The sequence below is a fragment of the Lactuca serriola genome, chromosome 7 (genome assembly GCF_051521515.1).
Source record: "Lactuca serriola cultivar US96UC23 chromosome 7, Lser_US96UC23_V15, whole genome shotgun sequence".
Lineage (NCBI taxonomy): Eukaryota > Viridiplantae > Streptophyta > Magnoliopsida > Asterales > Asteraceae > Lactuca > Lactuca serriola.
In genome coordinates this window covers 187,636,132-187,654,045 of record NC_136414.1, presented here as the reverse complement: position 1 = coordinate 187,654,045, position 17,914 = coordinate 187,636,132, and the positions used below count along the sequence as shown (strand labels likewise).

General features: G+C 34.5%; 1 protein-coding gene across 1 annotated transcript; it reads right to left on the bottom strand.

The window, feature by feature from the left end:
- Nucleotides 1–2,124: 2,124 nt before the first annotated feature.
- LOC145064661 (putative F-box protein At3g16210) lies at nt 2,125–3,953 on the bottom strand. The gene is made up of 2 exons (XM_079012069.1): nt 3,083–3,953; nt 2,125–2,135 (listed from the first exon to the last, which is right to left on the bottom strand). The coding sequence occupies exons 1-2, from the start codon at nt 3,951–3,953 to the stop codon at nt 2,125–2,127; spliced, it is 882 nt and encodes a 293-aa protein (XP_078868195.1).
- Between the last annotated feature and the right edge of the window lie 13,961 nt (nt 3,954–17,914).

The following is a 17,914-nucleotide window of genomic DNA, read 5'->3' as shown; positions in this document are numbered from 1 at the left end:
ATACGCTCACATAACTCTTGTACAATAATCAACTAGCTACATGAAATGCCTATTTCCGCGTGGTGTAGGTGGCGAGATGGGACCACAAAGATCACCATGCATGAGTTCAAGTCTCATTTTTGATCTAAAGGTTGTTTGCGTGGGGTACTGTTTCCGTGTTTGTTTTCTAGCCAAACATCCTTCATACGGGCCGGTGGGGTTATCGATATTGGGTAATCATCCCATAATATTTGCATCAGACATATGTTTAAGGGCTGAAAAACTTACATGGTCTAAGTGATTATGCCATAACCATGTTGGTTGTATCGTTTCGCCAAGTAGACACATGGTCTCTTCTTCTTCAAGCATGATTTTGCACACACGATTTTTAGATTGCAATACTTTTATTAATAATCTTCCTTTTTCATCTTCAACCCAAATATAAGTACCATACATAACAATTATGTCACCATTTTGAGCCAAAAGTCTTAAGCTAATAATGTTGTTACAAAGTCTTGGTATAAAGTATACTTCCTTGAGTTCTCGATGTTCACCATTCTTGCATTTAAAAATGATAGAACCCTTCCTTCTATTCGAACTCTAGATGCATCCCCAAATTTGACAAAACCTTTGACCGAGGTATCAAGTTTTTGAAATTTACCACTTTCAGTCGTTATGTGGTTGCTAGCTCCATTGTCAAGGTTGGATTTACTTTTTCTTCATTTAGCATGATCTCATCTTTATCATCTTCACTTTCGCAACTGTAAGTAACTGATGGTATACTTATTACTAATGTCTTTGGGTTGGATTTACATTTTCTTCGTTTAGCATGGTCTCATCTTTATCGTCTTTACTCTTCACGACTGCAAGTAACAATTTGACATCATTGACTTCCCGAATTATATTTGCTTCTTGATTCCTTTCTCTCCGTGGGTTCTTGAATTCGGAAGCATAATGCTCGTAGTCTTGGCAATTATAGCATTGAATCTTGCTTTTGTCGGGGTTTTGAGTTTGGTTTTGCCCATGATGTCCTCTATTCCGATGATTTCCGCCTCTTCCACAACCTGAATTGTTCTGGTTTCCGGTTTCCTCTTCCACGACCTCTTCCTCGTCCTTCAGGGTTGCTTGATTGTTCTTTGACTCTTGCTCATTCGATCGCTTCTTGTTTCTTTCTGACCTTCATGGATTAAGAGCAATTTCTTCTCGTCTACTTCTTGATGTGCTTGAATGCACACTTCATGTGCTTTGAGCCTACCAACGACTTCTTCAACTATCATTGTATCTAGATCATCAAGTTGCTTGATTGTCGATGCAATTTGAACAAACTTAGAGGGCACGACTCATAGAATGTTCTTGACCACGTACACTTCGTTCATGATATCATCTAATGGCCGGATGTTTCTCACAATGTTGCTTTTTTTGCTGAAAAATCACCAACCGTCTCAGATTCTTTCATGCTAAGAATCTCGAATTTAGCCTCTATTGACTGAACCTTTGGTGTTTGAACTCGATCTGCACCCATATACATAGTCTTGAGTGTTTCCCATACTTTTTTTTGCGGTTTGCTTCTCCACTATCGACAAAAGGATTTCTTTCGGGATGGCTTGGTAAATCACTGCCATAGCCATATTATCCTTCTTGACACCAACCACTTTGTGGGGATTCTTAGGTTCAATAGTATCTGAAACCTCTTGTGCTTGCATGAACACCTTCTACTTAATCACCCAGGCAACTAGATGGTTCTGGTCAAGACATGATATTGCATATTTGCATCTTCGGTCCTTCCATGGTGGGGCTGTGATCGATTGGCTTTTTCTAAGCTTTGATACCAAGTGTAAGGTATCTATTGGATGATATATTGGTGCTTAAGAAAAACAACACAGAAAGGATGAAAGAAAAAATCAGCACAGTGAAGAAGTAACAAGGGGAGAAAGAAAAACGAAAGCTGTGAATTAGTTGCTGGAAAAGAAACTTTTATTGCTGAATACTTGATTCTGAATAACATATTTATACTAAAACAAAAAGACTTTGATTCATACTCTAAAACTGGGAACCAAAATTAATAAAGGCAACTTTCCTAAAATGCCTCTGTGGGCTTTTCCCTGAATTACGCCTACATCAAAAAATGTTTTTCCATTTATTCAATTAGTAAAAAACTTAAAAAAAAAAAAAAAAAAAAAAAAAAAAAAAAAAAAAAAAAAGTAGATTCTTGTAGATGCTCTTACAAGAATTAAAATAAAATTTGATGCTGGAGAGGAAATTTGAGGAATCTTTGAATCTCCAACAACTACAAATGCTTGCGATACCCTTGATCAAGCAAATGGTCTCATGGCTGGAGCTTGGATAGTCCAAGCCATCTTAACTGCTCGTGAACTTAGGCACCACCAAAAAAAAAACAAGGGGGTTCAGATCTGTGATATTTTTGTAAAGGGCAATTTATGTAATTTAGTCTTATTATAAATAGAAGATTTCTAAATCATTACATCATTTTTAAGTTGTCAGGTCTACTAATTTACAAGACCACAGGTAGCAAAATGAGAATATAATGTCCACTATACTTTATACTTTGGAAATCATTGGGCCAAGGAATCCGAGTTAGACCTGTAGAATCAAGATGATGAAAAGACAAATTACTATAAACAAAGGTCAAAGGCAACATCATTTTATTACCTTTCGACAATTGACCATCAACAACTTTAGCCTCAAAAAGATCTCCTTTTATTGGCCAACAAGCCGGAAATTACATATTTAATTTTTTTATTAATAGAATAAAAGAATCTAACAGCATCAACTTTTTTGTATCAATGACAAAGACGAAAATGGTAATTAAAATGCGACAAAAATCAAAATGTTATTATTTTTCTTCATAGTTGTTTCGTTTCACAAGCAGTCACTCCCATGTCTAACAAATGAAGTGTTTCGACACACTGCCGAAAGGCTATTAAACTAGAAGCAACATTGAAGTCGGGTACTCTTGATCGCATCCCCGTCTTGGGATTATAAACTTGGACCCCCTCCCCATAAGTTCTGAGCAACAAATTACACTCATTGGTTGTTTGCGGTTGTGGTTGGAATTGCAAAGCTCCATCAACTGGAAGTTTACCTGTTCCCAATTTAAAAACCACAGACCAAGAAGCATCTCTCCATACCCGAATCCAAGTATCATCAACATCCATACCATAAGAAATCAAAGCTAGAGAATCTTGGATGGTTGTTATTCTTGTTGTTAGCCATTCCCAAGTGGGTCCAGGCAATGGAATCATACCAAAAACATGAGTACTCAAATCGAATGTCAGTATATAGGAAGGAGGGTATATGTCTTGTGATTTGATATTATCACGAGTTACTTCCCAATGCAACACTCCATTGAATAAAAAAGCCTCATATAACACAGAAGTAAACTCAGGTTTAGGGGAAGCAATCTCACACCAAGTTCCCGTCTTCACCGCATAAACAAATGAAGTGTCTTTTTCACATGATATCCAGACAATTTTGTAATCATCACTGATTGGGTCAAATCCAAACCCAATACCTCCCAAAGGGAGTTCAGAACTCCGAGGACATTCAAGCACTCTTACTTTGCGTCTGATTGAAGGGTTCCATAGAGTCAAAACATTTTTAGTCTTCAAACAGAAAGTTCCATTACATGAACCAACTGTTCTGAAATATTTATTGCTACAAGGAAACGGAATTCTGGTTGTTATACCAATATATCCACGTTTGGGACACAAACACAATGGCAATTCGTCTTCTCCGTGTAATGTATAAAAGTCATTTGCATTTTTATTATTGTCATTATTTTCATGTGTGAAGCGGATTTTTTGTGGGGATCGGAAAGTATGCAAGCCTATGAACTGGGGACTAGAAATACAAGTATATAACGATTTAGAGAGTGATCTAAATCGGAGGAGGGATTTCGGTGGTAGTCTTGTAAATATTTCAGCAATCAACTCTTCGCATAGATAATCTGACATCTGCATTTTTCCAACAATATAAAAGTCAGTTGCAATAGGGTGCAATTAAAATACTTCTCTGTTTGAATAAGTTTAGAATTCTTGTCAATATATATTCATGTTTTTTGTAAATGGATGCACCAGATGTTCATCAACTAAGATTGACGGTGTAACTAGTGAACAAGAATAACTCCAACACAAGTAATATATTTACAAAAAAAAAAATTATAATAAAAGAGTTATGTTCTAAGTTACATGATCTAGGTCCAATTGTAAATTAAAAATTAACTCAAAACTGAGATAAAATGAAAAAAGTAATTGGTTGTGACTTGTGAATGAAAGCGATATGGCATTTATATTCCTATTTATTTATGTACATATACTGGTGATACAATTTTATTTAGTTTTCTTTTGTGATATTTGCAATCGATAAAGTTATTAAAATGCAATGAACAAATGCAATGAACCGATTGCACTCGTCCTATATATACAAAACAGATATTCAAATGACCAAAGTCTGATCTTCGTTTTGATCAACTAAATCATCTAATATCGTTTCAAAAACATATCATCAATACATGATTAAAATGTCGATGAATCTGAATATCTTTTCAGCCATAATCCCAACTTTGTCTTTTGTGATCTTCCTTAGATCGATTCACTTAATAAGGGGATGCATTGGGATTTAGATGGGTGCCAGGCAGGCAGGCAAACCATGGGTTTCAAATGAGAAGAGATAAAAAAAAGCCGGAATGAATCTGCTATATATGAATAAAGGCTTCAAAGGCTACTTGGTGTGAATTCATTTTTAACGTTAGTATCATATCTATTTATTTATGACATTTTAGATATTTTGTATTATAGATTTATGAGTCCCAATGCCAAATAATTAACAAGTTCACAAGATATATATACAAATAAACACATATAACAGCAAACTAAAAGAAGAATTCTCAGTCATATCTAGCGTATCCTATTTGGCTATTTGGATATTGGGTAGAACTGTATAAGGATTATTTTTCTTTATTATCACAGATTTTTACGTATAACCAAATAAAAGACATAAGATAGATTAAGGTTGTGACGACAAAACCTGACGAGAGGCATGAGTTAAGGGATGGCATTCAGCATCGACTATTGCGGTTTCAAACGTTGTCATCGAAGACCGGGGACTGCATATAGCAGGGGCAGCGGTGACGGGGAATGGTGGTGTCTGGTGTTGACGGCATGACGTTGTAAGGAGAGTAGGGTTTTAAGATTTTTTTTTTTTTAATCTTTAGATAGATCTCGATATGTTTACGATCTGTGGATTTTGTTTGGATTAACGGAGTATTTTTATCTTGCATTAGAAAAGACTTTGCAATTTTCCTTAATTACTGTTCAATGTCTCCGTCTAATTAAAGTGAGAGACCCAGGATGTGTTTGCTTGTTAAACATTACTTTTGTACTTTTTGTTAAACATTACTTTTGTACTTTTTGTTTTCTAGAAAACGTTTTAAGAAAATAGAGAAAATAGAGTGAAGCTTTTATTTTTAATAAAAAAAATTTTAAAAACATGTTTTGCTAAAACTTAACTACAAGGATGTAGCATGTACCAATGATATTTTCTATCCCTATGCCGACTACAAGTCGTCGGTAAACCCTATTCTGACGACAAGTCTTCTGGAAAAAGTTGTCTGTACAACTCCGTCTACATAAGTGGACAATATCGTCGGTATAGATGTCGTTGGTATAGGTCAACCAATCCCAACGACTTGTCGTCTGAAAATGGTCGTTGGAAGTGATTTTCAAGACAAAGAAAGTTTTATTATATACTTTAGCAGACGACTTGTCGCCGGTATAGGCAACCCTGTATCGACAACTTGTCATCGGGAAAGGTCAACCTATTCAGATGACTTATCGTCGGGAAATGATGCTAACCGTTTTTTTTTCATTTGAGCTTTACCGACGACATGCCATCGGTATAAGTCATAATCGTTTTTACAATTCTGACTTATAACTTATACCGAAGACATGTCGTCGGTAAAGTCTTTTTTTTTAAATGTTTTTCACAAATATTGTTATATATACCAAACCTATTTTTAAAAACAAATCTAGCCATTATATATGCAACATAATGTCAAACACTAAACAAACATAACAAACCATCAAAGTTTAAATTCAAGATCTACTATATAACAAAATAAAATAAAATAAAAAGTCTACAACAAACATTATTTAAAATAACATAAAAGATTAATCACAATCTTCATTGCTCTCATCGGTCTTGTTGGTTGGTTCAAAGGTAATTTGTTGAAACATATTGGGATTAAATGAAAATTATGGCACTGTTGGTGGTTGGTGGTTGGAAGTAAGGAATTACGGACACGAATGAATTATTGTACGTTTGTTGCATTTGTTACATGTATTGTTGCATTTGAAATTGCATTTGTTGGGTTAATCCAACAACTTGGGAATTATCCGTATTTTGATATTTGGATTTGGAAGGTGAAACATCCCAAAAACACGACCCAATTTTTTTTTTTTTGTTTTTACATATAATAACGTCATAACACTAAATGTCATATAATAAAAACCATACGTCGGGTATCTCAAAAGACATAATAAAATGTCATATCAAAAACTGTCTCAAATCATGTCTAAGTATCTGAACAAAACTCCTAGGAATAAAGCTGAAGCTGTGGTGTGTGCGATGCCATCATCCCGAGCTCTTCCTTTTACTTGCGGAAGTACCTGAAACCAAAACTGAAACTGTAAGCACAAAGCTTAGTGAGCTCCCCCAAACTACCTCATACCAAACAAACATATAAACAACTACTGGGCCCCCGCCCACTGCATCGGACCGAAGCCCGGAAACTGCATCGGACCGAAGTCAGTAACTAACCAGGGCCCTACCCTCTGCATCGGACCTAAGTTCGGAACTAACTGCCTCGGACCAAAGTCCGGAACTAGCTGCATCGGACCGAAGTCTGGAACTAACTGCATCAGGCCTAAGCTCGGATTTGACTGCATCGGACTGAAGTCCGGAACTACTGAACATAACATAGCACGCACATATCAACTAGCATAACAACATGGACTACATATTGAGTCGGGCCATACCCGAAACACATAACACACAAAACCTGTCTGGGCCACGAAGGCATCAAACATTCTAACTACTGCATCGGACCGAAGTCCGGAAACTACTACTAATTAATCGGGCCGGAATTATGGCCTTAGACTCGTTCCAACTGGAAGGAAACTCACCTCGTAGCCTAGCTGCTGAAAGAACTACTCCGGAATCTGTCGGCTGCGGCTCCGGCTTCACCCCGGCTACAATTTCCATAAGTACCCTCAATCAAATACTGATAATAATACTGAGGGTGAAAAGGCTATCTTACCCTCAGTCAAAGTCAACCTATCGGTCAAAGTCAACATTCAGTTGATCTGACTCGTCGAGTTGGGTCACCAACTCGTCGAGTCCTTACTCTCACTTTCTTGCTTCAGCCCGTTACTACTCGTCGAGTTTAGCATAGACTCGACGAGTTCCTCTTCGAAACTAACACTCAGTCAATCTGCATCCGACTCGCCGAGTTGTATGAACAACTCGTCGAGTTCTCCTTCAACATATGAACACTCTGACTGTGACTCACCGAGTTGTATGAACAACTCGTCGAGTCTGTTCTTGAGGCATGCAGATTGCCTTGGACTCGCCGAGTCAGGGAATTGACTCGTCGAGTTCTTCCACGAATGAGTCTAACCTCTAGCTCACTGATTCCATCTCTCACTCACTGGTTCCACTCAGAATAACTCGAAAATGGGGAAAACAGGGGACTCGCGACTCGACTCGCCGAGTTTGAAGAACGACTCGCCGAGTCGTATACATGCAAACACTATATACTCGATTCTGCTTGAACCCAGTTCATTCCATTCATAGATATGGGTTCTTAGGGCTTGATTAACACGTAAAGTTTCCAACTTTACGTGTAAATAACATCAAATGAAGGTTTTAAGGCTCAAAGCACACTATAAGAGTAGATCTAGAGCTTTCATGCAAAATGGCTCCATAAAGTTACTAGATCTAAGCTTCTGGAACTCAAACCTAGCTAAATCCGAAGGCTATTCATCTCAATGAGTCCTCTATGCTACTACCAAGCCAAGAAATGGTTCAAGAATAGCTTTAATGGCGTTCCAAAGGGGATTAAAGCATAGCGACAGAAAAGGGTCGAGTTATACCTCACTATACTCTGAAATGCCACAAAGATCTTGGATCTCCTTCTTCTCCTCTTGATCTACCTTCCTTCTTCTCTCAAGATCTTCAAAGAATCACACCAAAACACACAAAAATGCTAAGAGAGTTCTAGGGTTTCGAGAAGGATGCTCTGGGGGTGTTGGGGGCTGACTTGGGGTCCTAAAAAGTTGTTTAAATAGGGTGCAAACCCTTGAAATTAGGGTTTCATCCAGACTGGCGGACTCGCCGAGTCCAGAATAAGGACTCGCCGAGTAGCCAACTTAAACGTGCTCAATATCCCGACTCTACTCGACGAGTCTGGCTACTGACTCGTTGAGTTCCACTTGAAAACTTGAAAAATAATTATTTAAATAACATACTAGAATTTGGGGTGTTATAAAAGGTTTGTAATGTGGATTTGGAATTAAATGATTGTTGATGCTTGGTTTCCTTCCAACTCCACGAACTTGTACGCGACTCTCACTAAGGGCATGAAGGAAACAATGTTCTTCATTTAAGTGTTTGCCCTTCCCGAGCGCTTCTTGCGTCTTCCTCTTCTCCCTTTGAATCTTTTCCTAAAATAAAGAAAAAAAATAAACATATATTAATTAAAACAATTAACTAAATTTAAACGTTGGAATAGTATATATGTGTGTTTGGTGAAAAACTAAATAGTAAATATACATTTCATAAGAATTTCTTATTTGCAATAACATTAATCATTCTCTTAAATAAGTAATTCTATATATAAACACTTCAAAAAATAAACAAAATTAAATTTTATAAACGAAATAAATATCAGATAGAAAATAATTTAAACTTTAAAGAGTTTAAGAATTAATAAAATTTGGGTTGGGCCTATATCCAAACATATTTAAGGCGTCTAAGCTTTTTTTCTTCATCATGATCTGACGTTCCTCTTCTTCCGTTTCTCTGGTAACTTCTTTTGTTAATAGTCAATTCCCCTTTTAAGATCTTAGCTTTTTCCATATCAATTTATTCGATGATGGCTATTAAAATTTCAAGTTTTCTATCTTCTGTCATGGAGAGGTAGCAAATGAACAGTATTGTTGCATCAATAAAGAATATGGCATATTTATACAAGGAATAAGGAAAACCAAATTTAAACTTAACTGATTTTGTTTGATTTCAGTCAAGAATTTGATTCATTGAAAAGCTAACACAAATAGTTTTATATATTTCAGCTGAGTTTTATCTTGTTAAAAAAAATGCAGGACTAAACAGTGTCAGATTATCTATGTGAAGAGTTAATTATTTAAGTATTTACAAGACTACTTCCTAAATCTCTCCTCGGATTTAGGTCACTCTCTAAGTCGTTATGTAGTTGTATTCTAGCCCCAGTTTCTTAGGCATGCACACTTTTCGATCCCCACAAAAAATTCTATTCAGACATGGAAAGAGTTACAGAAATGAAGACACATATTTTTATACATTACATGGAGAAGACCAGTTGCCATTGTGCACTAAACGTGGATACATTGGTATAACACCAGTTCAGTTTCCTAATGGCAGAATTGTTGATTCAGGTAATGGAATCATATGTTTGCGGATTAAAAATCATTTGAGTCTATGGAACCCTTCAATTAGGTTCTTACTAAGTATGCATGAATGTCCTCGGAGTTCTGAACTCCCTTTGGGAGGTATTGGGTTTGGATTCGATCCAATCAGTAATGATAAAAAAAATTGTCTTGATATCATGTGCCAAAGCCCATTCATTTGTTTATGCTGTGAAGAGTGGCATTTGGTGTGGAATTGCTTCCCCTAAACCTCAGTCTACTTATGTGTCACATCAGGCCTATTTTTTTCTGTGGAGAGTTTCATTGGGAGTTACAAGGTTATCATACAGAATCACAAGACAAAGGCATTTCTTGTATACTGACCTTCAATTTGAACACTCATGTTTTTGGTATGATTCCATTGCCTGTACCCGGTTTGAGTTGGGTAGTGAACAGGCTAACAACCATCCATGGTTCTCTAGCTTTGATTTCTTGTGAAAGTTGTTTAATTAGGTATGGAGAGATGCTTCTTGGTTTGTGGTTTTAAAATTGAAAACAAATGGTTCTTTGATTTCAATCAAAGGAGCTGTGCAACTGACCAACAATGGTGATTTGTTGATCAACACTTATAAGGAGGGGTCCAAGTTTATAATTCCAAGACGGGTGTGCAATAATCAAGACTAGTGAACTTCAATGATGCTTTTCACATACAAAACATTTTTAAATGTGTTGAAAGCCTTCATTTAATAGACACAGGGACTGCTTTCGAAAAATAACCGTTGTTTGTTTCCGTAGGAAAAAGACGAGTATGATTCAGTATTTAAATGATTTATATTTATTATTTTCAAATTATTTGGAAACCCTTGTTCACCATGAGACGTTGGTTCGGTCAATGAGACTATAAGCTTAAACTTCGTGATCATAATCATACCTACATTTTGGTTGATTCTATCGTGACTTACATATTAGATGCACAATTGTAGGTTTATATTAATGTAATTAGCACATTTTCAACATTTTGTTTGTCTAGTAATTAATGCGACTTGTTTCAGCCACATCTTGTGTTACATATTTAATATTTATGTTTTATCATGATTGTTACTCTTTGGTTCACTTTTATGCAAATATGAAAGGTAGTGAACAATGGCAGAGCTAGACCATATATATGGTTGAATGTGTTCTTAAATGGTGATCTTCATTAGAAAGTATACATGTCTCCTCCCCCCTGGTATTGCTTACCAATCAGGTGAAGTTTGTCGGCTTCAGAAGACATTATATGGCCTCAATCAAGCCCCTTGTGCTTGGTTTGAGAAATTTTCTATGGTGATTACTTCGTTTGGTTTTCAACCAAGTAACAATGACTCGGCTTTATTTGTTCGATATACGAATGCAGTTCGGATTATTCTTTCCTTATATGTCGATGACATGATTATTACTGATGATGATCATGATAGTATAGAGTCTTTAAAGCGTGATTTGGCTCACCGTTTTGCTATGAAAAACATGGGTTTGCTACGGTAGTTCTTGGGGATTGAAGTTGCTCAGTCTCCAAATGGTTATCTTTTATCTCAGACGAAGTATATTTCTGATTTGTTTGAACGTGCACGACTCACGGATAATCGGACAGTTGATATGCCTATATAGAGTAATGAAAAGTACTCTCCAACTGATGGTGTCCCATTATCAGATCCAAGCCTTTATGGTACCATTGTAGGGATTTTGGTTTACCTGACTATCACTAGATCAGATATTGCTCATGCAGTTCGTGTGGTTAGCTAGTTTGTCACTGCTCCTACTACTGTTCATTGGGGAATCGTTCTTTGTATTTTGAGATATCTACGTTGTACTCAATTCCGCACTCTTGTGTTTCCATCTACATCCTCTCTTGATTTATATGCCTATAGTGATGCAAATTGGGATAGTCATATTTATGATCGTAAGTCCACTACTGGGTATTGTGCTTTTCTTGTAGATTCATTGATATCATGGAAAGGCAAGAAACAAGATATTGTCTCTCGATCTTCTACAGAATTTGAGCATCGAGCTATGGCTATCGCTACTTGAGAAATTGTTTGAAATGGTTTCTTGCAGATATCAGCATTCACATCTCTCAGCCTACCACTTTGTATTATGACAACGAGAGTGCGATAATCATTGCCAAGAATTCAGTGTTTCATGCGCGTACAAAGCAAATTGAGATTGATTGTCATTTCACACGACATCGTCTCCAGAATGGCACTATCACTCTTCCTTATGTTTCCTCCACTTTGCAGATTGTTGATATTCTTGCAAAGCCATTGACTGCTCATCGATTTCATTTTATATCTGACAAACTCTCAATGCATATTGCTTTGTTACATTGTGAGTTTGAAGGGGATATTAAGATAATAAGATTATGGACTTTATTTTGTGTTGGGTCTTATGTTGGCCCATTAGCTAGAAAACTGAAATTAGCTAGTATGTATTTTCATTTCATTATATCTTGTATTTCTCATTTGATAATAATATAAAACCCTAGCCGTTTTATGTCTTGATAGTTTACATAAGTAAATGGATGCACAAGATATTCATCAACTAAGATTGACGGTGAAACTAATGAGCATGAGCAACTCCAATAGAAGTAACATCTTTAAATAAAAAAATAATAATAAAATAGTTATGTTGTCAGTTATATGATGTAGTTCCGATTGCCATGCATCTAAATTAACAAATTAACTCAAAACTGAGATAATGAAAAAAGTAATTGGTTGTGAACGAAAGCGATAGGGATAAACTTATTAAAATGCAATGAACTAATTGCGCATGTCCTATGTATACAAAATAGATATTTAAATAACCAAAGTTTGATGGTCGTTATGCTCAACTACATTATCTAATATATTTTCAAAAAATATCATCAATAAATGATTATAATGTCGATGAATCTGGATATCTTTACAGCCATAATCATATAAACTATAAGGCAAAAAAAGATCTTAAAGGGAAATTAAGAAAACAACTCAACAGATAAGAGAAAGGAAGGAGCACTGAATCACGATGGAGAAGGAGAAAGATTTAGCAAAAAAAGATAGGTTTTATGTTTGGATGTAAGCCCATTCATTAAGAAGTTGGAACCATTCAATTCAACATTGAATACAATTTATAAACATCCGCTACGACCATGAGCATGAGTAAATCCAAGACAATAATACATTTGCATATATTTACACTAAATTTTAGTAATAAAAAAGTTATGTTATCATAACATATAATTTCAAAGAGAAATATTCAATAAATGTAGCTTACAAGATTATAAGGTCGGTTAATCTAAACATTTTAGTATCCATCCTCGCATAAAATAATAGGAGAAAAAAATAAAATCTTAGAGAGGAATTGACTATTAACAAAACCACCTAACATAGAACAATCAAAGACAACCGTGGATCACACGACGAAGAAGAAAGCTTTAGACGACTTAAATATGTTTGGGTGTAGGCCTAACCCAAACTCTATTTATACTCAAGGCCCTACAAACTCAGTTATATATATGGGTTATTGATATAAAAGCCTCTAATATTTAACAAAATGTTCGTTTATGCCCAAAATTGGATTTTTGTATGTTAATGTCTCAAATGCTAGAAAATATGATTACTCTTAGCCAAATTTTACCTACTAGGGTCGGTCACCTAGTGTGTGTGTGTGTGTGTGTGTGTATATATATATATATATATATATATTGAGAGGTAGGTTCAAATGTTTTTCACATCTATTGTGTGCTAGAATGCACCAATAAGAATTGAGTAAACATTAAATGTATATTAAATGATATCCATAACTATAATTCTTTTTTATAGAAACTAATTTAATTCGTCGTTAATGTCAATAATAATATTCTTTCATAATGAATTCATATATAGAATAATGAGTGTATTCTAGCAGAACGAGAGTATATTCTACTAGAATACACCCTCATTTTTCATATTCCATACAACTTTATTGTATATTAAGTGAGTGAGTCTTGAAAGAATGTTATTGCTGACATAAAAACCTAGATACGAATTCATTCTGAAAGAATATTATTGCTGACATTAATGACGAATTTAATTAGTTTACATAAAGAGAAAATTATAATTATGGATACCATTTAATATACATACAATTATGGAAACCATTTAATATCTATAAATTATTTTATTAAATAATAATATAATTTTACTAAATTCCTATTGATGTATTCTAACACACAATAAATGTAAGAAGCACTTTAACCTAACCCTATATATATATATATATATATATATATATATATATATATGGTTAAGTTATTTTGTTTTCACTATCTATTGTGTGCATGTATGATTGATTGTGGACCAATCATTTTAGTTATTTTAAGAAAGTAATTAATGCATATTACATGTTGAAGATATAATTGATATTAATTACATCTTCAGCATTTAATATGCATTAATTACTTTCTTAAAATAACTAAAATGATTGGTCTAGAATTAATCATATATGCACACAATAGATAGCGAAAATATTTGAACCTACGTCTATATATATATATATATATATATATATATATATATATATATATATATATATATATATATATAACGTTTTTATACATGTAAAATAAAGGTGACAAAACTGCAAAATTGGTCCTTGTGGTATTCAAAAAACTTTCGATAGGGTCCAAAAAGTTTCCAACTTGCATGGATGGTCCAAAATCAAGGTTTTTTCTTTACTTTTGGTCCTGAAAATATTGAAATGTCCGTTTTACCCTTATTATTTCTTTCTTCCATTTTTTTATTGTGTTATAATTTAAAAAATTATAAAAAAATAAAAAATAAAAAATATCATCCTACCCCTCTGACTCCACCCACCGTACCCCTCTCTCTCTCTCTCTCTCTCTCTCTCTCTCTCGTCAGCAACCAATAACACTCACATTTATTGCTTTGTTCTTCAACATTCAAGAACACCGTTGTATCTTCTTCGCTCACATTCTCTCTCGACTCCAGCTCAGGTAAGTATTTGCTTTGTAATTGGTTGTAAGATACATTCCTCTCTTCCGATCCACACCTTTGCCTTGTCGTACTCGTGTTCATTTATTTCGCACTGGGAAACAAAGATGAAGCAAAAAAACCATAACTATTTCACCATCGTTGGAAACCCTAACGTTGCAATTCCGGAGTAAACCTCCATGGCAGGCGGCGGTGCGAAGCCTATATCTCAACAAAACCCTAAAAACGAAATGAAAATCGAAGGTAAGATATCGATTTCTCAACAAAACTTTGTCTCTATCTACCTCCACCTCGATTTAGGAACATCAATGGGCAAATATACAACAGTATCATCTTCTTGAAATCTCCAATCTATTTTTTTAATCAATTTTTGATCTGGAAGGGTTGAACGTCTGAAATCGAGTTTTGAACCAAATTCTATCTGTCGGGGCAACTCTATGGGAGAAGATGAAATCTAAAGTTGAGTTACAGAGCACAATCAGAGGCCTAAGAACGCGCAGATCTAACATCGGAGGTAAAAAAAAAAAAGGGAATTTTTTGGAAGTGTCCCAGAGTCGACGGTGAGGAATCTCTTTGTGCAATTTCGCAAAACTCCACCGTCACTTTGGTTGTTTATGCTCTGAACGTGAAGATTGGGTGGGGGGGGGGCTTTGGTGGTCTTGAATCCGAGGAGTGATTTGAAGAATTTCGAGTTCTTTCCCATTTTGAAATGTGGTTAACGGTGGTGTATTGAGAGTAGCTCCGACAAGTAGTTTGTTGAGGAATGCATCTTATTGAGAGAGAAACCAATTTGTGTTTTTGTGTGAGAGAGAGAGATTACTTTTTACTTTTTATTTTTTATTTTTAATTATTTAAATACCAAAGTAAATAAAGAAAATAGAAAAAAGAAACGAAAAGGGCAAAATCGCCTTTTCAAGTGTCTTAGGACCAAAAAGCCATAAAAATTTTGATTTTAGACCTTCCATGCAAGTTGGAAACTTTTTGTATCCTATCCAAAATTTTTTGAATACCACAGGGACCAATCTTACAGTTTTGTCAAATAAATTCTTATACATATTTAATTAACATATAGAAATATTTTTATACATATATAACGTTATTATACATATATATATATATATATATATATATATATATATATATATATATATATATATATATAATTAACCTTTCAAAACACATATAAAAATGTTGTGCATGTATTTGTACCATTGTACGTATAAAAATATTATATATCTATTTTTAGATATAAAAACGTAAAAAAATCCTTTTAATATATTTATACATGTAAAAATGTTATATGCATATTTATAGATATAAATACGTATAAAATTGCATTTATATATATACATATATACATATAAATATGTATAAATACATAAAAAAGCATACAAATATTTCTACACAATTTTAAAATAAACAAAGCATATACCTATATTTATATACATTTACAAACTTATTTATATGGTATAAAGTATCTTTAATTATTTTTAAAGGTAGAAATACAATTTTAAATAAATAAATACGTTCTTTTACATATAAAAATACGTTTATAAATTCATGAAATAATAATAATAATAATAATAATAATAATAATAATAATAATAATAATAATAATAATAATAAACCTGCATGTTAGATATTAAGTATAATCTTTTAGGAAAATTTTCAAACAAACTCATTTAGTCTAGCAGTAAAGATGTTGGCTTTCTGGGGAGGATATATGGGTTCGAACGCCCTTCCTCCATTTCTCGTCGATTACTTGCGTTTTTTCCCTTGAATAAAGCATCTTTCCAACCTAACAACTTCATCTCATCAACTAAGGTGTGACCTACCTTTAAAGGTAAACTCCTAATATGGGGTAAAAATGAACAAATTTGTTGAGTGCGTCAGCTAAGGTGTGACCATCCTTTAAATGTAAAATCCGGCTAGGGGTAAAAATGAATAAATTTGTTGAGTGTAAAGGCTGAGTTGCTTATTGGAGTCATCATAAGCATGGCTACTTATTGGCAGTTTGCTTAAGCAGGTTACATATGCTAGTTAGTTAGCAGACCGGGGGGTGGGGGGGGGGGGAGGGGAGGGCGGGATGGACACTTTATAGACGCAGACTATGATTTATTAATAGTTAACAAAGTAGTAAAATATAATAACAATAATTATATTTCAGTACAACTAATTATTTTAACTTTACGAAAAATTATTTTACAAAATTACTAATTATACATTGACAATTAGCCGATCAAATTATTTTCATTAATGTTAATTTTTCTTTAAACATTATAATATTCTTTTATTTAAATAAATAGGAGTTTAGGACTAACAAACATTAAATAATAGACAAAATTGTAAAAATGGTCCCTGTAGTATGGTTTTTTTTAGGGGGTTTTAGTCCAAACTCTGACTTTTTTGGCTTCGTGGTCCTTTTGAACTAGTTTTATTGCCTATTTGGTCCCTCGGTAAACTGAAATGACTTTAATACGCTTGGGGTATTTATTTTTCATTTTTCTTTCAAATTTTCTAAAAATCTAATTGTTATTTATTTATTTTAATAATTTTTTAATAATATAAAAAGAGGGGCCCACCTCTCTCTCTCTCTCTCTCTCTCTCTCTTCTCTCTCTCTCTCTCTCTCTCTCTCTCAATACAAAACTCAAGAACATATATTCATATTCATGAACACACACTCAAGAACACATACACTCTCCACCTACCGTCCCCCACTACCACCGTGTCCTTCACCTCATTTTTTCTTTAAATTGATTTTTCTGGTAACCTCCACCATCTCCTTCTTCTCCACACACACGGACTCAAATCCGATGAATGAATTTCGGATGAACACCTTCAAGAAGAAAAAATCAAATCGAGTGCATGGGCCTCCGATCTCCTCCTCAGCTAACGAGCTCCTCCTCCTCCAGTTAAAGCAAGCCCTAACGCCGCCGCCGTAGGTCTTCTCTTTTAGCCGAGACGAGCTCAAGGAGATGATAACTTTCATATCTGAGGACCTCGTTTTCAAATCCAAGTATCCTGTTTGCAGATCTGGTAGCGGTGACGAGCTCAAGGTTTTTTCATTTTTTTATTACTAAAATGAATAAATAATTATTAAAACTTAACAAAGATGAATTTAGAAATAGAAAATAAATAATCAAGAGTATTAAAGTCATTTCAGTTTACCGAGGACCAAATCCGCAATGAAACTAGCTCAAAATGACCACGAAGCCCAAAAAGTCGGGATTCGGACTAAAACCCCGTAA

Coding starts and splice junctions, on each gene's coding strand:
- LOC145064661 (XM_079012069.1), bottom strand. CDS start 3,953: ATGTCAGATTATCTATGCGAAGAGTTGATTGCTGAAATATTTACAAGA.